The sequence below is a fragment of the Rhizophagus irregularis genome, chromosome 18 (assembly GCF_026210795.1).
Source record: "Rhizophagus irregularis chromosome 18, complete sequence".
Taxonomy (NCBI): domain Eukaryota; kingdom Fungi; phylum Glomeromycota; class Glomeromycetes; order Glomerales; family Glomeraceae; genus Rhizophagus; species Rhizophagus irregularis.
In genome coordinates, this window is record NC_089446.1 from 2,279,789 (window position 1) to 2,295,086 (window position 15,298).

Here is a 15,298-nt window from a genome sequence, read left to right on the forward strand (position 1 = left end):
ATATATGCTTCTAGGAACGAGATGCGACCGACAAGCTCTCCTCTTTCTCCTGCTTCAACTACTCCACGACTGAACTGTTCCAATAGTGTATCCAAACAATTTTCAAGACCAACTTCGATGATTCCTTTTAATGCTCCGGATGCAAGGATAGGATCAGAAGGTCTCTACTTCTGCAGAGCAAAGGGACAGGACATGCATGCAAGGTTAGCAAGATGATCTTTCTCTTGTTTTTTATTAAAATTGCGAATTTTTGTGAAGCTAGGTGCAGAATATTGATGAGATCAACTCCAGCTTGGGCCAAAGATCCCCATAGAGGAATTCCTAAATATAATGTCCTTTGTGGAACATAAGATTTTCCAATTGGCGCAAGGCTTACTAACGCATCTATGGTGTGAACATCCAGATACGCGGGAAATAAAAAATAATCGTGCATCCTGGCAGAAGGAGTGTCTTTAGTATCTGGAGGAAGAAAATTGTCAATTTTTCCGTTTGTGCTTAGGATAACATTAAAAAACCCATGCCATATGATATTTCGAATTTGTCTCCTCCATCGAACAAAGTAGGTCTCATCATTAGAATTCGGTATCCTTTCAAGCAATCATCAATGCAACAAACAACTGAGATCGAAGTATTTTATCAAATAAGTCTATTACAAAATTTCTGTTTGTTAAGAAACTATTATGCTGTGGTAACGATTCAGCTGATTCTATGACACTTTCCAAAACTGGGTTCGCGTATTTTCGTGTTCAACTTTGACCTGCAATTCCCAAAACTGTTTTTCGCTCCAGTTGTTAGCTTTAATTAATTTGATTGCCTCATATAAAAGTAGTTAAGTAAGGAGCATATGACTTGTTTCCAGCACGCCATTCATCATGGAAAAGTACTAATCGTTCGTAGAAAGTGTCAAGAGCTGATCCTTGGTAATTGATATGAAATGCATTTTTAATACGCTTTACTTCAATATTACCTGCATAAAAACATAAGGTATACGAAATAATAAGTTAATAAGAGAAGTTTAGCTGTTTAGTAATGAAGAATAACAACATATACATTCTTACTTTCTTTTATCTCCATTTCTTTCTCTTTACCTTTCTCTTTACTTGAAGAGCTTACATCGTCTAATGTTGACAAGCGAGGAAAATGATAGAAATCAGTATGTAGGGTCTAAATTTTTGAATACAACTATTTATGCATACCATTTTCTTCGACTATAATCTCATATGCATTATCTATAATTCAATGACAGGTTTACCGACTTCCAAGATATCGTTCCCATTGCGAATGGCAATATCTCCTTTTATTTTCAACTGCGACTTTATTATTGGAACAAGGTCACCCACATTAAATACCCTCAATAACCCCAAGATATTTTCTGGTAAAAAGACGCGTTCATCATTATAACGGACCCATAATTTCTTATCTTTTTTTGTAGTTAGATGGAATGTGAGTAAAAGTACTCAGGCATTTAGTAATAAAACTCGTGTATGTTCAAAACAATCAATTACCTTGGAGTTGGAGTTCTGCTATACCAGATGTCAAAATTTTATTCCTAATATAACGAAAAAATAATATGAAAGCGAAAAAATCAGTATAGGTTTAGTATTCGATGTTATTGCAGAAGAAAAATCAAGACATCACGCGTTTACTCGCGTTGACCAATTTATTACGACACACTTACCAGTAACAGGTTGCTCGTAAGTTAGCACAGAAGAAGACCATGCAGAAGCTAGCAATGTTAAAGACAGAATAGCAGTATAAGTTCAGTATAAGTTCAGGCAAAGACGCGTCGCGTTCACACTGCGCTGACAAAATTATTACGACACACTTACCAACAACGGGTTGTTCTACGATAACGCGAATGTGGGTTTGATGATAAGAAGCAGGAAAGAAAAGCACAAGAACAAGTAAGTATTCGGTATTATTGGCGAATATAACAAGAAACCATATCACGTTGAAATTTTATAACTCACTTACCGAGCAATTCTACAATAACATGAATACATTTTTTGAACGGTATTTGTTCTTCAGCCCAGTAGTCTACGATATCATTTGTTCCATCCAGTAAAGTTACATTCTCGTTATCTTGAAGTGTAATTCCTCGGAGCCCCTCAATGTTTTTGCTGAGAACAGGTTAAGCTTCCATAGTTTGATATTATTTATCAATATCGATTTTTGCAAAGTCATTCGGTTTCTCGTTCTTGATAAACCTTGAAATCGGAAACATCATTATTCCTTCCAAGAGCAACTTTGAAAGGAGCTTTGCTTTCTCGGACAAGACAAAAAAGTGTGATAAGTGTACCAGAAATCATCTTCCCAGTATCACACCCGGGTGTGACTATGAAAATAAAATTTCACGTGACTATACATTGAATTCGGAAATTTTTATAAAAAAAATCCCTACTTCACGTTTTTGATTTTTTTTTTAAAAAAAAATTTTTTTCATGTATTAGAACTGTAAACGCAATTTATATTTTCTTTATTATGATTTATAAACGTATTATTATAAGTTTAACAAAAAAAACTAAATATATTTTTTTTAACGTTTTTGTTGATTTTCTATTTCTAATGCTTCAGCTTTAGCTTCCATCATTCGTGCTTCAGCCTCAGCTACTCGTGTTTTAATTTCAATATAATTTCCTTCTCTTTAAGTTCTAACTCGAGATTTTTTTTATGAATCTCTTTAGAAAATGTTTCTTCTTCATTGTCTGATAAAATATTTTCAGCTCTTTCATGATTTTCCTTTGATCTAATAGGTGTTCTACTATTAGAAGGTGATAATTTTCTTTTTTTTTTTGATGACTTGGGTAATTTATCATTAAGAGATACTTTATTCTTTTGAATACGAGATGCTATATATTATAAAAAAATTTTAAAAATTTTTATAAACAAATAAATTAATTGATAAATAATGTTTTTACTTACTTTTGCGTACAATTGAATTTTGTAATCTCTTAACATCACTTTTGTCTCTATGAGTGTAAGGTACTCCATTTTTGTTATGAACTTCAATCGTTATATAACACCTTGCATCGTACCTTTTTCCTCTTTAAATTATTTATAATTAATACATAATATTCATAATATTAAATGTAATTTGGTAATTAAAAAAACTTAAACTAACTTTAAAATGGCTGATAATAACTTCAATTGCTTTCCTTCTCTGTTAGCCATGGAATGGGCCGCTTCAGCATTATTAGTATCTGATCCACTTTTATTCCAAATCTCATGATCAACATTTGAAACGTATTTATTTAAGGAAGATAAAACATATGATTGTCGATAATAATTCAACCATTCTATAAGAAAAAACATTTTTAAAAATTTATATTAATTCTTTTAAACTTCTAAAATAAATAAATAATATACCTTTTATTCCTTCATCATTTGTATCTTCTATTTATTGCAGAAGATCATGAACTTGTTCTACTAGTTGCATTAGGAATTTGTCATATTAAATTTTTTGTGCTTATAGTAAATGTTTTATGAAATAAATTTCTAAAAAAAAAAAATTAATTAATTAAATTAAAAGTAAAAGAGATAACTATTCAATAAATTTATAAATACCTTTCAAAGTGTACAAGGCATGTGTGTTTCCCAACTTTTTTCGTGATCCAAATCATGTAATGCTAATCCTAACCCCTTAGCCTGTGCAGCGTCCAGATCAGCCAGAATACATCCAATACCACTTCCATGAATATGTCGAAATTGAATAGATTGACCACTTACTTCACGAATTATTTGGAATAAAGATGAGAATAACCTATGATACCTTTCAGCAGTAAAAACATTAGTAAATATATGACAAAATGACAATACTTAAAAAAAAAACTATGGTTAGTAACATCATTAATGTATATCATTTATAATACATGATGGGATTAATTTAAATAAAAATTTCACTTACTCAGGTGATGTTTGGAATCATACATGTTAATTTCAAATTCATTTATCTCTCCTTTTACTCGTTTAAAGCTGACATCAATTTGAAAATAATCAAGTGTAATTAATTTTTTAGCCTGATTATCAAGCATACAAGTAATAATTACTTGGCCATTATTTGAATAAAGATCTAAAAATAATAGTTATTATTAATGAGTAATTTAAATAAAATGCATAATAAAATTTTAAAAAATTTACCAATTTGCGAATATAATTTATTGGGATTTAATATATCATAATAAATTCCTATAACTCCTTGTCCAAAAAGATGCAAGGTCTTGTATGCTTTTCCTACTAAGTATCGTAACTTGTCTATATTATTGAGAGAAACATGAACTTCTGCCAATGTTTCTTTATTAAAATAAGCACTGAGTAGATTTCCTATTAGTTTAATATATCAAAACTAAATTAATTATTAATTGATAATGATAAATAATAATCTTATTAATATTTTATACCTGACAATATTGATCTTGAAGTAACATTATCATCTTGTTGAATAACTTGGATAATTAAAGATTCTAAGTTATTCTTAATTCCAGAAGAAATCCTTTACCGTACTGAGGGTGAATGATTATGTGTTCCTATACATACAAGTGCTACAAAAGGACATTTGACAATATCATAACTTATAAGAAATAAATTTGATAAAGCACACTTGACAAGGTTTGTCAATTATTTCTCCACAGACAATAGTTCCATACTTCCATTATATATATGTGGCATATCTTAAAATAAAAGAGATTTAGTTATGATTTAAAATAAATTTAATAGTATAATTAAATTTAAATAATTATCACATTTTTTATGTTTACAACTTTTAGAAAGTATCATACTACACTTTACTATATCTTGTATCTAAATAATTGAATAATTGAATAATTTTAAAAATAGAAAGATCATATAAAATAAATAGCTATTCGCAATTTCCAATTTGACAAAAAAAATAATAATGAGAAATAAATAATACTTACAGATGCAAAACCTGTGAATAGACTTTGAAGTAATGAAATATCAACTTCATTTTGTTTTATTTTGATATATCAATGCCACTTATCACCTTATTTGTATTTGTTGTAACTGATAAAATATGATATAATACAGTCAACTCTGAATATAACGAACCCTCCGTTCCAGGAGGTTTAGTTCGGTATATAGTGAATTCGTTATATAATATACTGAACTAGTTTTCTTTATAGGCAATTTAGGCCAAATTTGTAATGCTGGCCAAAATTATAATTTCTTTTAACATAAATTTTTGAAAAAATTACTAGTAATTCTGGCCAGCACTATAAAATTGGCCTGGACTACTATATAGTCACATGACCGTTCGTTATAGAAAGTATAAAGTTATTATATAGCTGATATATAGGGCTGGTTAAGTTTAGTTCAGATGCGTTATATAGTGTTTTATTATAAAAGTTCGTTATATCCAGTGAAATTATTTATAAAAAATCAGTTCTGGAAATTATAATTCGGTATAACGAGGTTTCGGTACAAACAGGTTCGTTATAACCAGAGTCGACTGTATTTGTTTGATAATTAGTTATTCTTCCAATATGAGGTCTTCCATTGCATAGGATATTGTTTTTTTTGAAATTACAAGGAGTATTTTTTGCTGCCAAAAATAAACTAGTAAAAATTTGAATCAGTAATTAAAATAAGTTTTATACATTTAAAATTAACAATAATTAATAAATTTACATATATATTTTAACTTCTTTAGTATTATTATTATTTTGTTGTGTATAATATTAAAAAATTTCAGAATCAAAATCAACATTACAGTGTTCTTGATTAATAAATTCAGGGTCAGTAAACTGATAAAACTTTATTCCTTGGCATTTTCTTTGATTTTTTTTAATGGATATTCTTTCAAAAAAAGGACATTCTTGAATATTTATGGTACCGCCTGAACCATTTGTTGAATATTGAATCTTCATTGTAATAAAAAGTATTTATAGTTAAAGTTCTATAGCTTGTTGTTAAATTAAAGGTAAATAATATATACTTACATCTAAAAACGTGTCTGTATGATTTTTCTATCTAGTTATATTGTAAACGGTTGCAACTTCTTCTGAAAATGTATCTGGATATTCTATAGGAACAGTTGTATATAATTTTGGGAACTCGCAGTTAAAAAGTAAAGAAAGCTAATGTTTCTTCACTTTTTAATTCATTTTTGCTATCACTATTATTCTCTCTCTATTTTTGTTTATTAGCTTTTAATTGCCGATCCGCATGTGATCGATAGAATTTACATAGTAAAATGCGGCGTTATGTTAATTAATAAAAAAAATGCCGTTTGAAATCTCTGTTTCCCCAAGAAACAACAACGTCAAATACATACATAACTCCTAAAAAACTTGTTGCAACTGGCGCTATTATATCAGAACTTTATTATTATGTCCATATTTATATGACTTGTTTATTATTTTTTAAAAAAAAATTCAAGATAACTATTCCTATTTTGAGATTACGCTAAAACTTAATAAAAGTCCTTTTATTATTCATATATTTCATTATATTCATATTTTTTACAAACTGGACATATTTGTGAAAGAAAAAGAGATATAAAAGTGCATAGTGTTATTAAAAATGTAATAGTTGACAGAAATAATAATCAAAAAAAGTTTTATAATAAGCGTCAAAGAAAAGTTAAAGAGCTAGAAATCATTTATACCATAGAAGTAAAATAGTAGTAAATACTATGAAATGCAAAGTTCCCCACATATAAAACTTTATAAAGCTATGCAAAGAAAAAAAACTTTTTATAAAAAATTTTTTTTTCTAAGATCTTAAACGTATATTGCAGGTGTTAAATTACGTAATTGTATAACAATATGGTTGCATTTTATTTGATATAAAAATATGATCAACATGGCTTATATATAAATGTTGCGCCACATTTTATTATATAAATTCTATCGATCACATGCGGATCGGCAATTAATAATTTTCTCTTTAATAAAATAATATAATTTGAATAACATTTACTTAACATTTTAATTAAGTTTTTCTCATTATAATCATCTATATCTGAAAGTTCAATAATTGAAGACATTATAAAGCTTGCAATTAATTGAAAATTGATTATATTTTAAAAAGTGTATTCTGAAAAAAACGTGTTACAAAATTTTTTTAAAAAATAAATGTTATGTGTTATATGTACTAGTTCTATGAATTTAACTTAAAAAGCTAAATCATGGTTTAAAAAGATAAAAAAGAAATAAAAATTAGTTTTATTAATCGTTTAATATAAAAAAAACTAATTATAGTTAAATAAAAAATTCTCCAAGAAATGACTTAAAATCGGAAAAACAGGAAAAAAGGCATTAATATTTTTTCATAATGCCGTTAACCACTTTATACCAATTCAAAGATGCTTACCTTATTAATAGGTTCATTCCAAAAGAACTCTAAACCCTAAAAAAATAAGATGCTAGTCTTTTTAAAATGTTATTAACATCACATCATTACAACTACATATTTATTAAAAAAACTTCCTTTCAAGTTTAAAAGTAAAAAGAAATAAAAAAAAACGGGTTAATATCATTTTTAAAAGTAAATTTAAATAAAACTCTCACCACTTACCAGAAATCTGTTAAAAAAATAAAAAAATAAATAAGAAAAAAAAGAGCCAAGTCACAATCATGTGAAAAAAATGTTATTTATACAATCATACAATTATACTTTATTTTCTGGTTCGAAATAAATATACATATATGAAATCATTACCATACATAGCATATATGTAACAGTTTGTAACACCATATATAGTGAGTACAATAATGAGAATATGCGAATTAAAGTAGAAAAGGTTTTCAGTCATATTGTTTGATTACTAGATAAGGTGCAAAAGCTAAATTCATTTCTTGATATAAATGAGGTAATAAAAAAGCATAAATCATTGATCAATCTGACAAGAAATAGTTAGGTTAATAGATAAAAACGTTGAAGGATATTCTTGCCACAAGTATCACCTCATTACATAACAACTACCTTCTCAAGGGTATAGTTGAGTGTAAACTTCTTCATTTTCTTGCTTGGTTTAGTATATAAAGGGTTTAAAACAAATATAAAATATAAAATTCCTTTTCCATTTTTCTATTTCCTTTTCCATATTTCTTTTCCTTTTTTCATTAAACTTATTCTTTTTCCATTATCTTCATCCTAACTACATCCAAAAGGTATACTTATTTCCATATTTTTATCCCAACCGTCATATTAAAATAAAATATTATTCACTCACCTTTTAATCATTTTATGGAAATATTTCTGGAAATAAAGAAATAAAGAAATACGTTAAAAATAAATTTGATAATTTTTGTTTGTAATTAATTCATGTTTTTATTCATAAAAATAAACTTCAATAATCTTGGGATCAAATAATTATGAGTTCAATAACTACTGACTATATTAATTCCTCTATTAACTCCTCTATTGACCTTTCTGTTAACTACTGAAAATAAAGTTCTGAATCTTCCTTTTATAGGAATTTTAAGGAACTTCCCCTATCTTTCTAAATTATTACATCATTATTATCATGTGATTTAAGGATTCTCTCCTAAATTTAATTATGAACTCTTCTATATGTCTAAAATACTAATATACCTATAACTTTTTACTTTTGTATACTATAACATAATAACATAATAATGCAGTAACTTCATCATACATCATAAGTTTTGTATTTATTCCTTGCATATATTAATAAAAAAGAATCAAATTTTGACTGACTTTGATATATTTTATATTGGTTGGTTTAGTTCATCATAATTATTATACATGCTACTCAAATTATTTTGGGATGCCATAATTATAATTTGGGATGTCGTAATTCATTCAGTTTATATATAATTTACTATGTAAAGTGCCAAAATAATTTGGGATGCTATAATTGAATTTGGGATTTTACTTATAATTATGGCAGTCCAAAATAATTTGGGTGGCATGTATAATAATTATAGATGATTTTACTTAATAAAATATTTTTTGTATAATATCAAATCAATCAGTATATACGGGATTAAATGTCAGGTGAATTTGCAGATCAATTGAAAATTTTTTTGATTTTACTTCACGTTAAAACAAAAAAAAACTTAGTATAAACCCTGATTTAACCTATCTAACATAATTATTAATCCATCTAACTTATAGTAGGTCATTTTTTAAGTTGTATGAATAGTTATAGTAAGTAATTTTTTTTTATTTTTTAGCTGTTTTTTCTGTTTCTATTTTTTTCTTTTCTGGCATTTTTTCTTAAAAAAAATTTTGTTTTAATTTCTTTTTTTTCTTTTGTAGTTTTCTATTTATAAAAATATTTTTAGAGATATATATTGAAAAAAGCTAAAATTTGCTTTTTCAATACTTTTTATCTTTATTCTGTCATAATGAAGGATTATTTTAAATGATTTTTAATTAAGGTAGTTTAGTAATAACACATGATATTGCAGATGAATCAAACTTACCCATATGTAGACTTATGGCCTGGCTTCAAAAACTTAATTTTGTCTCTTGAACAATATATCTTAAACAAAGATAATAGTAAATATAAATAATTGGCAAATTAGCTTTATTTATTACTAAAGTTTTACATTGAATTTGTACATGATTAAAATTTTATATAAAAAATATTTGTTGTTTGACAAGTCTATTCATAAAAGATATTAATGCAATTTGAATATCTGTAATTTGTGTTAATATGAAGGTTTTTAAATGATACTAATTGATTGTTTTTTCTTTTGAGAAGAAATAAATGCTGGAAACAGTTCAGAAGGTTTAGAAGGAAATGCTAAAAATAGTTTAGAAGGTTTAGAAATAGGTGCTACAGATACTGGTTAAGAAATCTTTATTTGCTCACTTGGATTTAAAATAAGATGCACATTCCAGCTAAACACATCAAACAATGCAATTAGACTTGTAAACATTATCCCCATTGTTTAGAATAATAATATTTTTATTTCTTTCTTCATATTATTTACTTCATTTCTCATCTTATCTACTTTTAATTTTAAAACATTTCATCTCTTTTCCATTTTCAATTCTAATTCATTCCAATTTGAGTTAATCACATCTTTAATTTTTTCATTTATTCTCTTTTCCATTTTCATATTTTAATCAGCCAAATTTTCAATTTTTGATTCAGTTTATTGTAGACTGATTCGTATATATTATTATTAGTGTTGGTTTTCATAAATAGTTGTAAGTTTAAAAGTCAAGTAAATACAAACAAATGTGTCATTAACTGTTATGCAATGTCATATTTTTTATAAAGAAAGGGATCAAAGTATTTTGCAACAAAAGATTTTGTACAAGAATAGAAATATGGACACGATTGCACCTATTTTCTGTAAATTGATTACAGTAATCTTTAAATTTAGGAGTCAGATCCCAAGTTCTTTTTCTAGCATCTGGTTAAATCATGATTTCTGTTTTTCATTTAGTTTTGATCGTACACTTTTCTTCACCCTGAAATCTGTTGTATTAATTATTTTGTTTAAAAAAATCAAATCTATTATCATTTTGCCTGATTTAAGATTTTTAAATCGAAATTGATGTAAAACTTTAAGAAAGATATTCTGAATTAATAAATCATTCGTATCCAAATGCTTCACTTTCTGAAAGATGGAAAAGTAATTGGAATATATTTTATATGCAAAAAAATAAAGATTAAATTACCTCAGTAAATAATAGTTTTCATCATTATATGAATTTAAGAGATATTTTACCATATGATTCATTATCATTACATTGTTATGATTCATCTTCAATGTTATTATAAATCAGAGAAGTATTTTCATTTTCAGGTGAAGAGATGAATTGTAATTTAAACTTGACCTAAAAAAAAAAATTGTACTAAATTATTTGTTAGTATTTTAACTCCTAGAATATCTTTATCCAAATTATTCTTTGATTAAAAAAATAGATTGTTTTCAGCATTCACAATTGGTTCACTTAATCCAAATAAATGATAATGTACTAATAACAGGTATCAAAATGAATGATGAATATGATAAAACTTACATATATTATCTCTTCTATGATGAGTTTTGCTAATATCTTTTCTTATGATCATCAAATCATTAATCATATTAAAAATGTTAGCTTTATTAATTATTTTTAAAAAATTTTGAATTATGATTATAAGATTTTTATATGTTATGGCATTTTTTTGAATTATGGCTAACATTTTTAATTCTGCACAAATCAAATTAAATCAAATCAAATTTATTTAAATTTGAATTTGATTCAATTGAATCAAAACTATAAATTTTTAAATTTAAATTTGAATCAAATTATTTAAAGATTTAATTTAAATTAAATTTAAATCAAATAAAGAATTTTATTTTTTATTGCATTTGCAATATATTTAGTATTCTGTAAATAATTAAGTTAAATCAAATCAATATGAATTTGATTTAATTTAATTCAATAATTAAATTTCAAATTCAAATTAAATTTATTAATTTATTAAATTAAAGTTTAAACTTGAATCAAATCTCAAATCCAATTCAAATTTTAAATCTAAATTAAATTTCAAATCCAAATTAAATTTTAAATCAAATTTCAAATTAAATTAAATCAAATCAAATTCAAATTCAAATCATTTAAATAACTTATTATTTTAGGGTATTGCTAAATATCACCAGTGGTGATCGTCACCACATGTAAAATATTTTTTGAATTTTCAAAAATTTTTGACTGAGATATTATTCTAATTATAATATAAATATCACTACTATATGTAAATTTATGGATAGAACAAGTTTGCCTTAGATTATAAAGGCTGTTGTTTAGATAGTTTTTGAGAAAAATAGGAAAGTTTGATTTTATAAGCAAAATACAATTTTTTGTTTTAAAAAAGATTTTTTTTAGTCAAATTTTCAAAATTTTAGTGTGATTAGTATCTACTCAGGTTTGTTTTACACATTTATTATTTAAATTGAAATTTTTGAAAAAAAATTTACGATGTGTTTTTTTAACTCTGGCCAAAATTATAATTTTCGGCCAGAATTAAGTGGTGTGGTGACGATCACCACTGGTGATATTTAGCAATACCCATTATTTTATATTTCTTTTTTTATTAAAATTCTTAATATAATTAGATTTTTTTAATATTAAATTTTTTTAATAAAAAATTAAGTAAAACTTACTTTTTTAAGGATAAAATTAAATAAAAATTAAAATTTAAATAATAATTTATTTATATAAAAAAAAGGGTATAATCAATTCCTTTTTTAATTTAACTATATAAGATAAATTCCATTTTTTTTTGAATTTATTAATATATAATTTGAATTTTAATAATAAAATCAATAATTGCTACTAAACTTCAGTTATTAAAATAAAAAACTTTAAAATTATTAATTAAAATTCTTTTTCTTTTTCTTTTTGAATTCTTTTGCTTTATGATATAATCACATTTAATTTAAATATAAACTTTTTTTTTTAAAAAAAAATAAAAATAAAAATAAAAAATAAAAAATTATTTTAAATATATTAAATGTATTTATAAGTACTACTTATAAGCAAACTAGTTATTATATCCAAGTGAAATGTAAAATCTTTAATTTTTAACTTGAACTAAAAAAAAAATCATTATTTTTATAAAAATAAATTTATAATAAAAAAGTTAATTAATAAAAAATTTCTTTTTGATTAATTTATATAACTAGTAATATATTTTTATTAAATATTATTTTTAAAATATTCAATATATTTATTTTTAATATGTATTTTTTTTTTGGTTTATTTTTTTTAAAAAAAATTAAATATAAATATTAAAAATTTACATTAATAGAAGATAAGAATGTATTATGAAAAAAATATTAAACTTTTATTATTTTTATTAATATTTTAGCTCAAGTATTCTAGTTGTATCAAATTTCAAATAAAGCTAAATTCTTTTTAAACAATTTTCATATGAAAATCACATGATATTTGGCCTAAATTATAAATTAGCTATAATTTAACCAGCATTAAAATATAACAAACTTCTTACCTAAATTGATTTGTAAGTTAATAAAATGTAATATTGCATTTGAGTCATTAAAATGTAAAATATATCTTCTTGATTACCATATAAGTCATCATCTTTCCATATATTTTTCCATATTACAAACATTTTTCATATAGATTTTCTTATTAATATTTGTTTCAGAAACTTATTACTTTTTTTCAGCAAGCCAAAGAAAAATTGTATATAATTACATATATGTCATAATTATATTAATCATTGATAATTTTGCCATATTTTTCAGTAAAAATTTTGAGCATTAAGAATTAAATTTGGAATTTTTATATAATTTTTTATTAAAATAAAATGAAAATAACTTTTTATTTATTAATCCAATTTGAAAAATTAAAACATACTTTTATAGCCTTTGATCCAATCTATTAAAATATGATATTTAAAATAATATTTCTTTTTTAAATTTTATGGCCATTTAAAATTAGGGTTTTAGACTTGATATGACTAAGGTGCTCAAGCTGTATAAAATTGTATATATCAGTTTGTTGCTAGTCTGTATCATTTGATGAATGCCAATTGAAGAATTTTAGATTTACCTGATATCATAATAGTATATTCAAAATAATATTGAACCTGGCCAGAAAATAAGTCAGTTGTTTCATTTTCTTGATTTCTTTGGATAAACTTTGCAAGAAAATACATATATTTAATACATGAATAAATGACAAAAATGAAGGAATTATTTAAATTACAAACTAAGAAATTTGTAAAAATATAAATTTATAATTCATTAGAAAGGATATCTAATTAATCAAAGAAAGTTTGAATTCATTAGAGGCAATAAGAGCAATTAATTAAATATAAATTCTAATCATTAAAGACTAATTAATTAAATAACTAATGTAAATAGATTCTAAACTTTCATAATTAAGAATATGAATAGATTCTAAACTTAAATAATTTAACTTCAAATTATATAGATCAATATTATGAAATATAATGATTTTTAAAATATTTGAGCAATTAGAATTTTTAAACTTTTTAAAAGGATTATTCCTTTCTAGTAATCTCTTTAATGACTCACTGCGTCTCCTTGTCAACCTCATAGCTTTACAGTTAAATGTTTCCACAGTCAAATAAATTTCTTTTATAAGTTTACTCACTCACCCTGACTCTGTGTTCAATACAATAACATTAGACTCATTATGTTTCTAAGGTAAATTTCAAAAATCCTATAGTTACATATATTATAAGTAAGTTATTAAGTTACAATTAAATAAGGGCACAAGAAGAAGCTGGCAGAAATATCACCACTTTAGTTATACTTTACATAAAAGCAACTAACCTGTTTTATAAGCTCTTTAGAGCATTCAACTAGCTTCTTGTAAAGTTTCCATACAATTTCTGATACAAATCAAACTCCTCATATAGTGGACGCTAGTCCGAGGTCGAGGCCGTGGCCAGAGGCCTGCAGGCCGACGACGTATAAGGGACTAAATCTTGGCTTTATCGATGCGATTATTCGTGGTATGAGTTGGTCACATCACAATTACATTTAATAGCCCAAGTTACTAACAAACTTTTCATATAGATTGACTAGTGTTTGCACTGTTATGCTTATTGATCTCTCGGTGTTTTTTATCATGCTCCGCTAATTCTATGAAAATTATTAATGTTTATAATTCTATAAAGTTAATAATATTATCGCGAATTATTAAAAAACAAGGAGAAAAGGGGATTTGATATTGTTGACCCATTTTTTAATAAATATATTAGTTAATATATATTAATGAAATTAAAAGAAAGGAGCGTGTAGGAAAAACAAAAACAAATGGATTTGATATTGCTGATCTTTTTAATAAATAATTTAGGTCATCCATTTTGACCAGAGAAGTAATGTTCCGTAGATTTACGGATTTCCGTAAATATAATTTATAGTATATTTCTTTTGTTTCTTCCGGCTCGTTTTGCCACATTTTACCGACTTCGTTTGATATTTCACGATTTCACGCGGAATAGCTGGAATCTTAATCCGATCCTCAGTACTTCCTCAGTTAATTCCTTCCATTCTGCCTCAGTGAACAAATGCCTCGACATTTTCATTATCATAATCTATAATGTAGAAATGATTAAAATCCCTCTTTGATCACACCATATAGTATTTTTCATCATCTTTATTCGATTCCAAGGGGTGTAACAACTGTATTATGCAGTTCTCCATCTTAGCCTTAATATCTGCATAAATATTATTACAAACAGCATACATCACAGAAATTTCAAGCGACCAAAGCCCATGCAGAGTGAGCTTAAAGTAATGTTTTCCCTAAAATGAAGTGAAAACGAGTTCGTAAAGGATTACAGTATATTTTCACATTAAATTATATA

General features: G+C 25.0%; 3 protein-coding genes across 3 annotated transcripts; 1 reads left to right on the top strand and 2 right to left on the bottom strand.

Annotated features, from left to right (window-relative positions):
- Positions 1-21: 21 nt before the first annotated feature.
- On the top strand, positions 22-350 carry OCT59_010142 (uncharacterized protein; the record flags this gene model as incomplete). Its single annotated transcript, XM_066132841.1, has 2 exons — positions 22-203; positions 263-350. 2 exons carry the CDS (start codon positions 22-24, stop codon positions 348-350), a joined length of 270 nt encoding a protein of 89 aa, XP_066000448.1.
- A 465-nt stretch (positions 351-815) lies between these two features.
- On the bottom strand, positions 816-2,224 carry OCT59_010143 (uncharacterized protein; the record flags this gene model as incomplete). Its single annotated transcript, XM_066132843.1, has 8 exons — positions 816-967; positions 1,059-1,118; positions 1,197-1,229; positions 1,337-1,420; positions 1,506-1,549; positions 1,679-1,844; positions 1,975-2,120; positions 2,208-2,224. 8 exons carry the CDS (start codon positions 2,222-2,224, stop codon positions 816-818), a joined length of 702 nt encoding a protein of 233 aa, XP_066000449.1.
- Positions 2,225-2,607: 383 nt separating this feature from the next.
- Positions 2,608-4,649, bottom strand: OCT59_010144 (uncharacterized protein; the record flags this gene model as incomplete). The annotated part of the gene is made up of 3 exons (XM_066132844.1): positions 2,608-2,849; positions 3,675-3,815; positions 4,631-4,649. 3 exons carry the CDS (start codon positions 4,647-4,649, stop codon positions 2,608-2,610), a joined length of 402 nt encoding a protein of 133 aa, XP_066000450.1.
- Between the last annotated feature and the right edge of the window lie 10,649 nt (positions 4,650-15,298).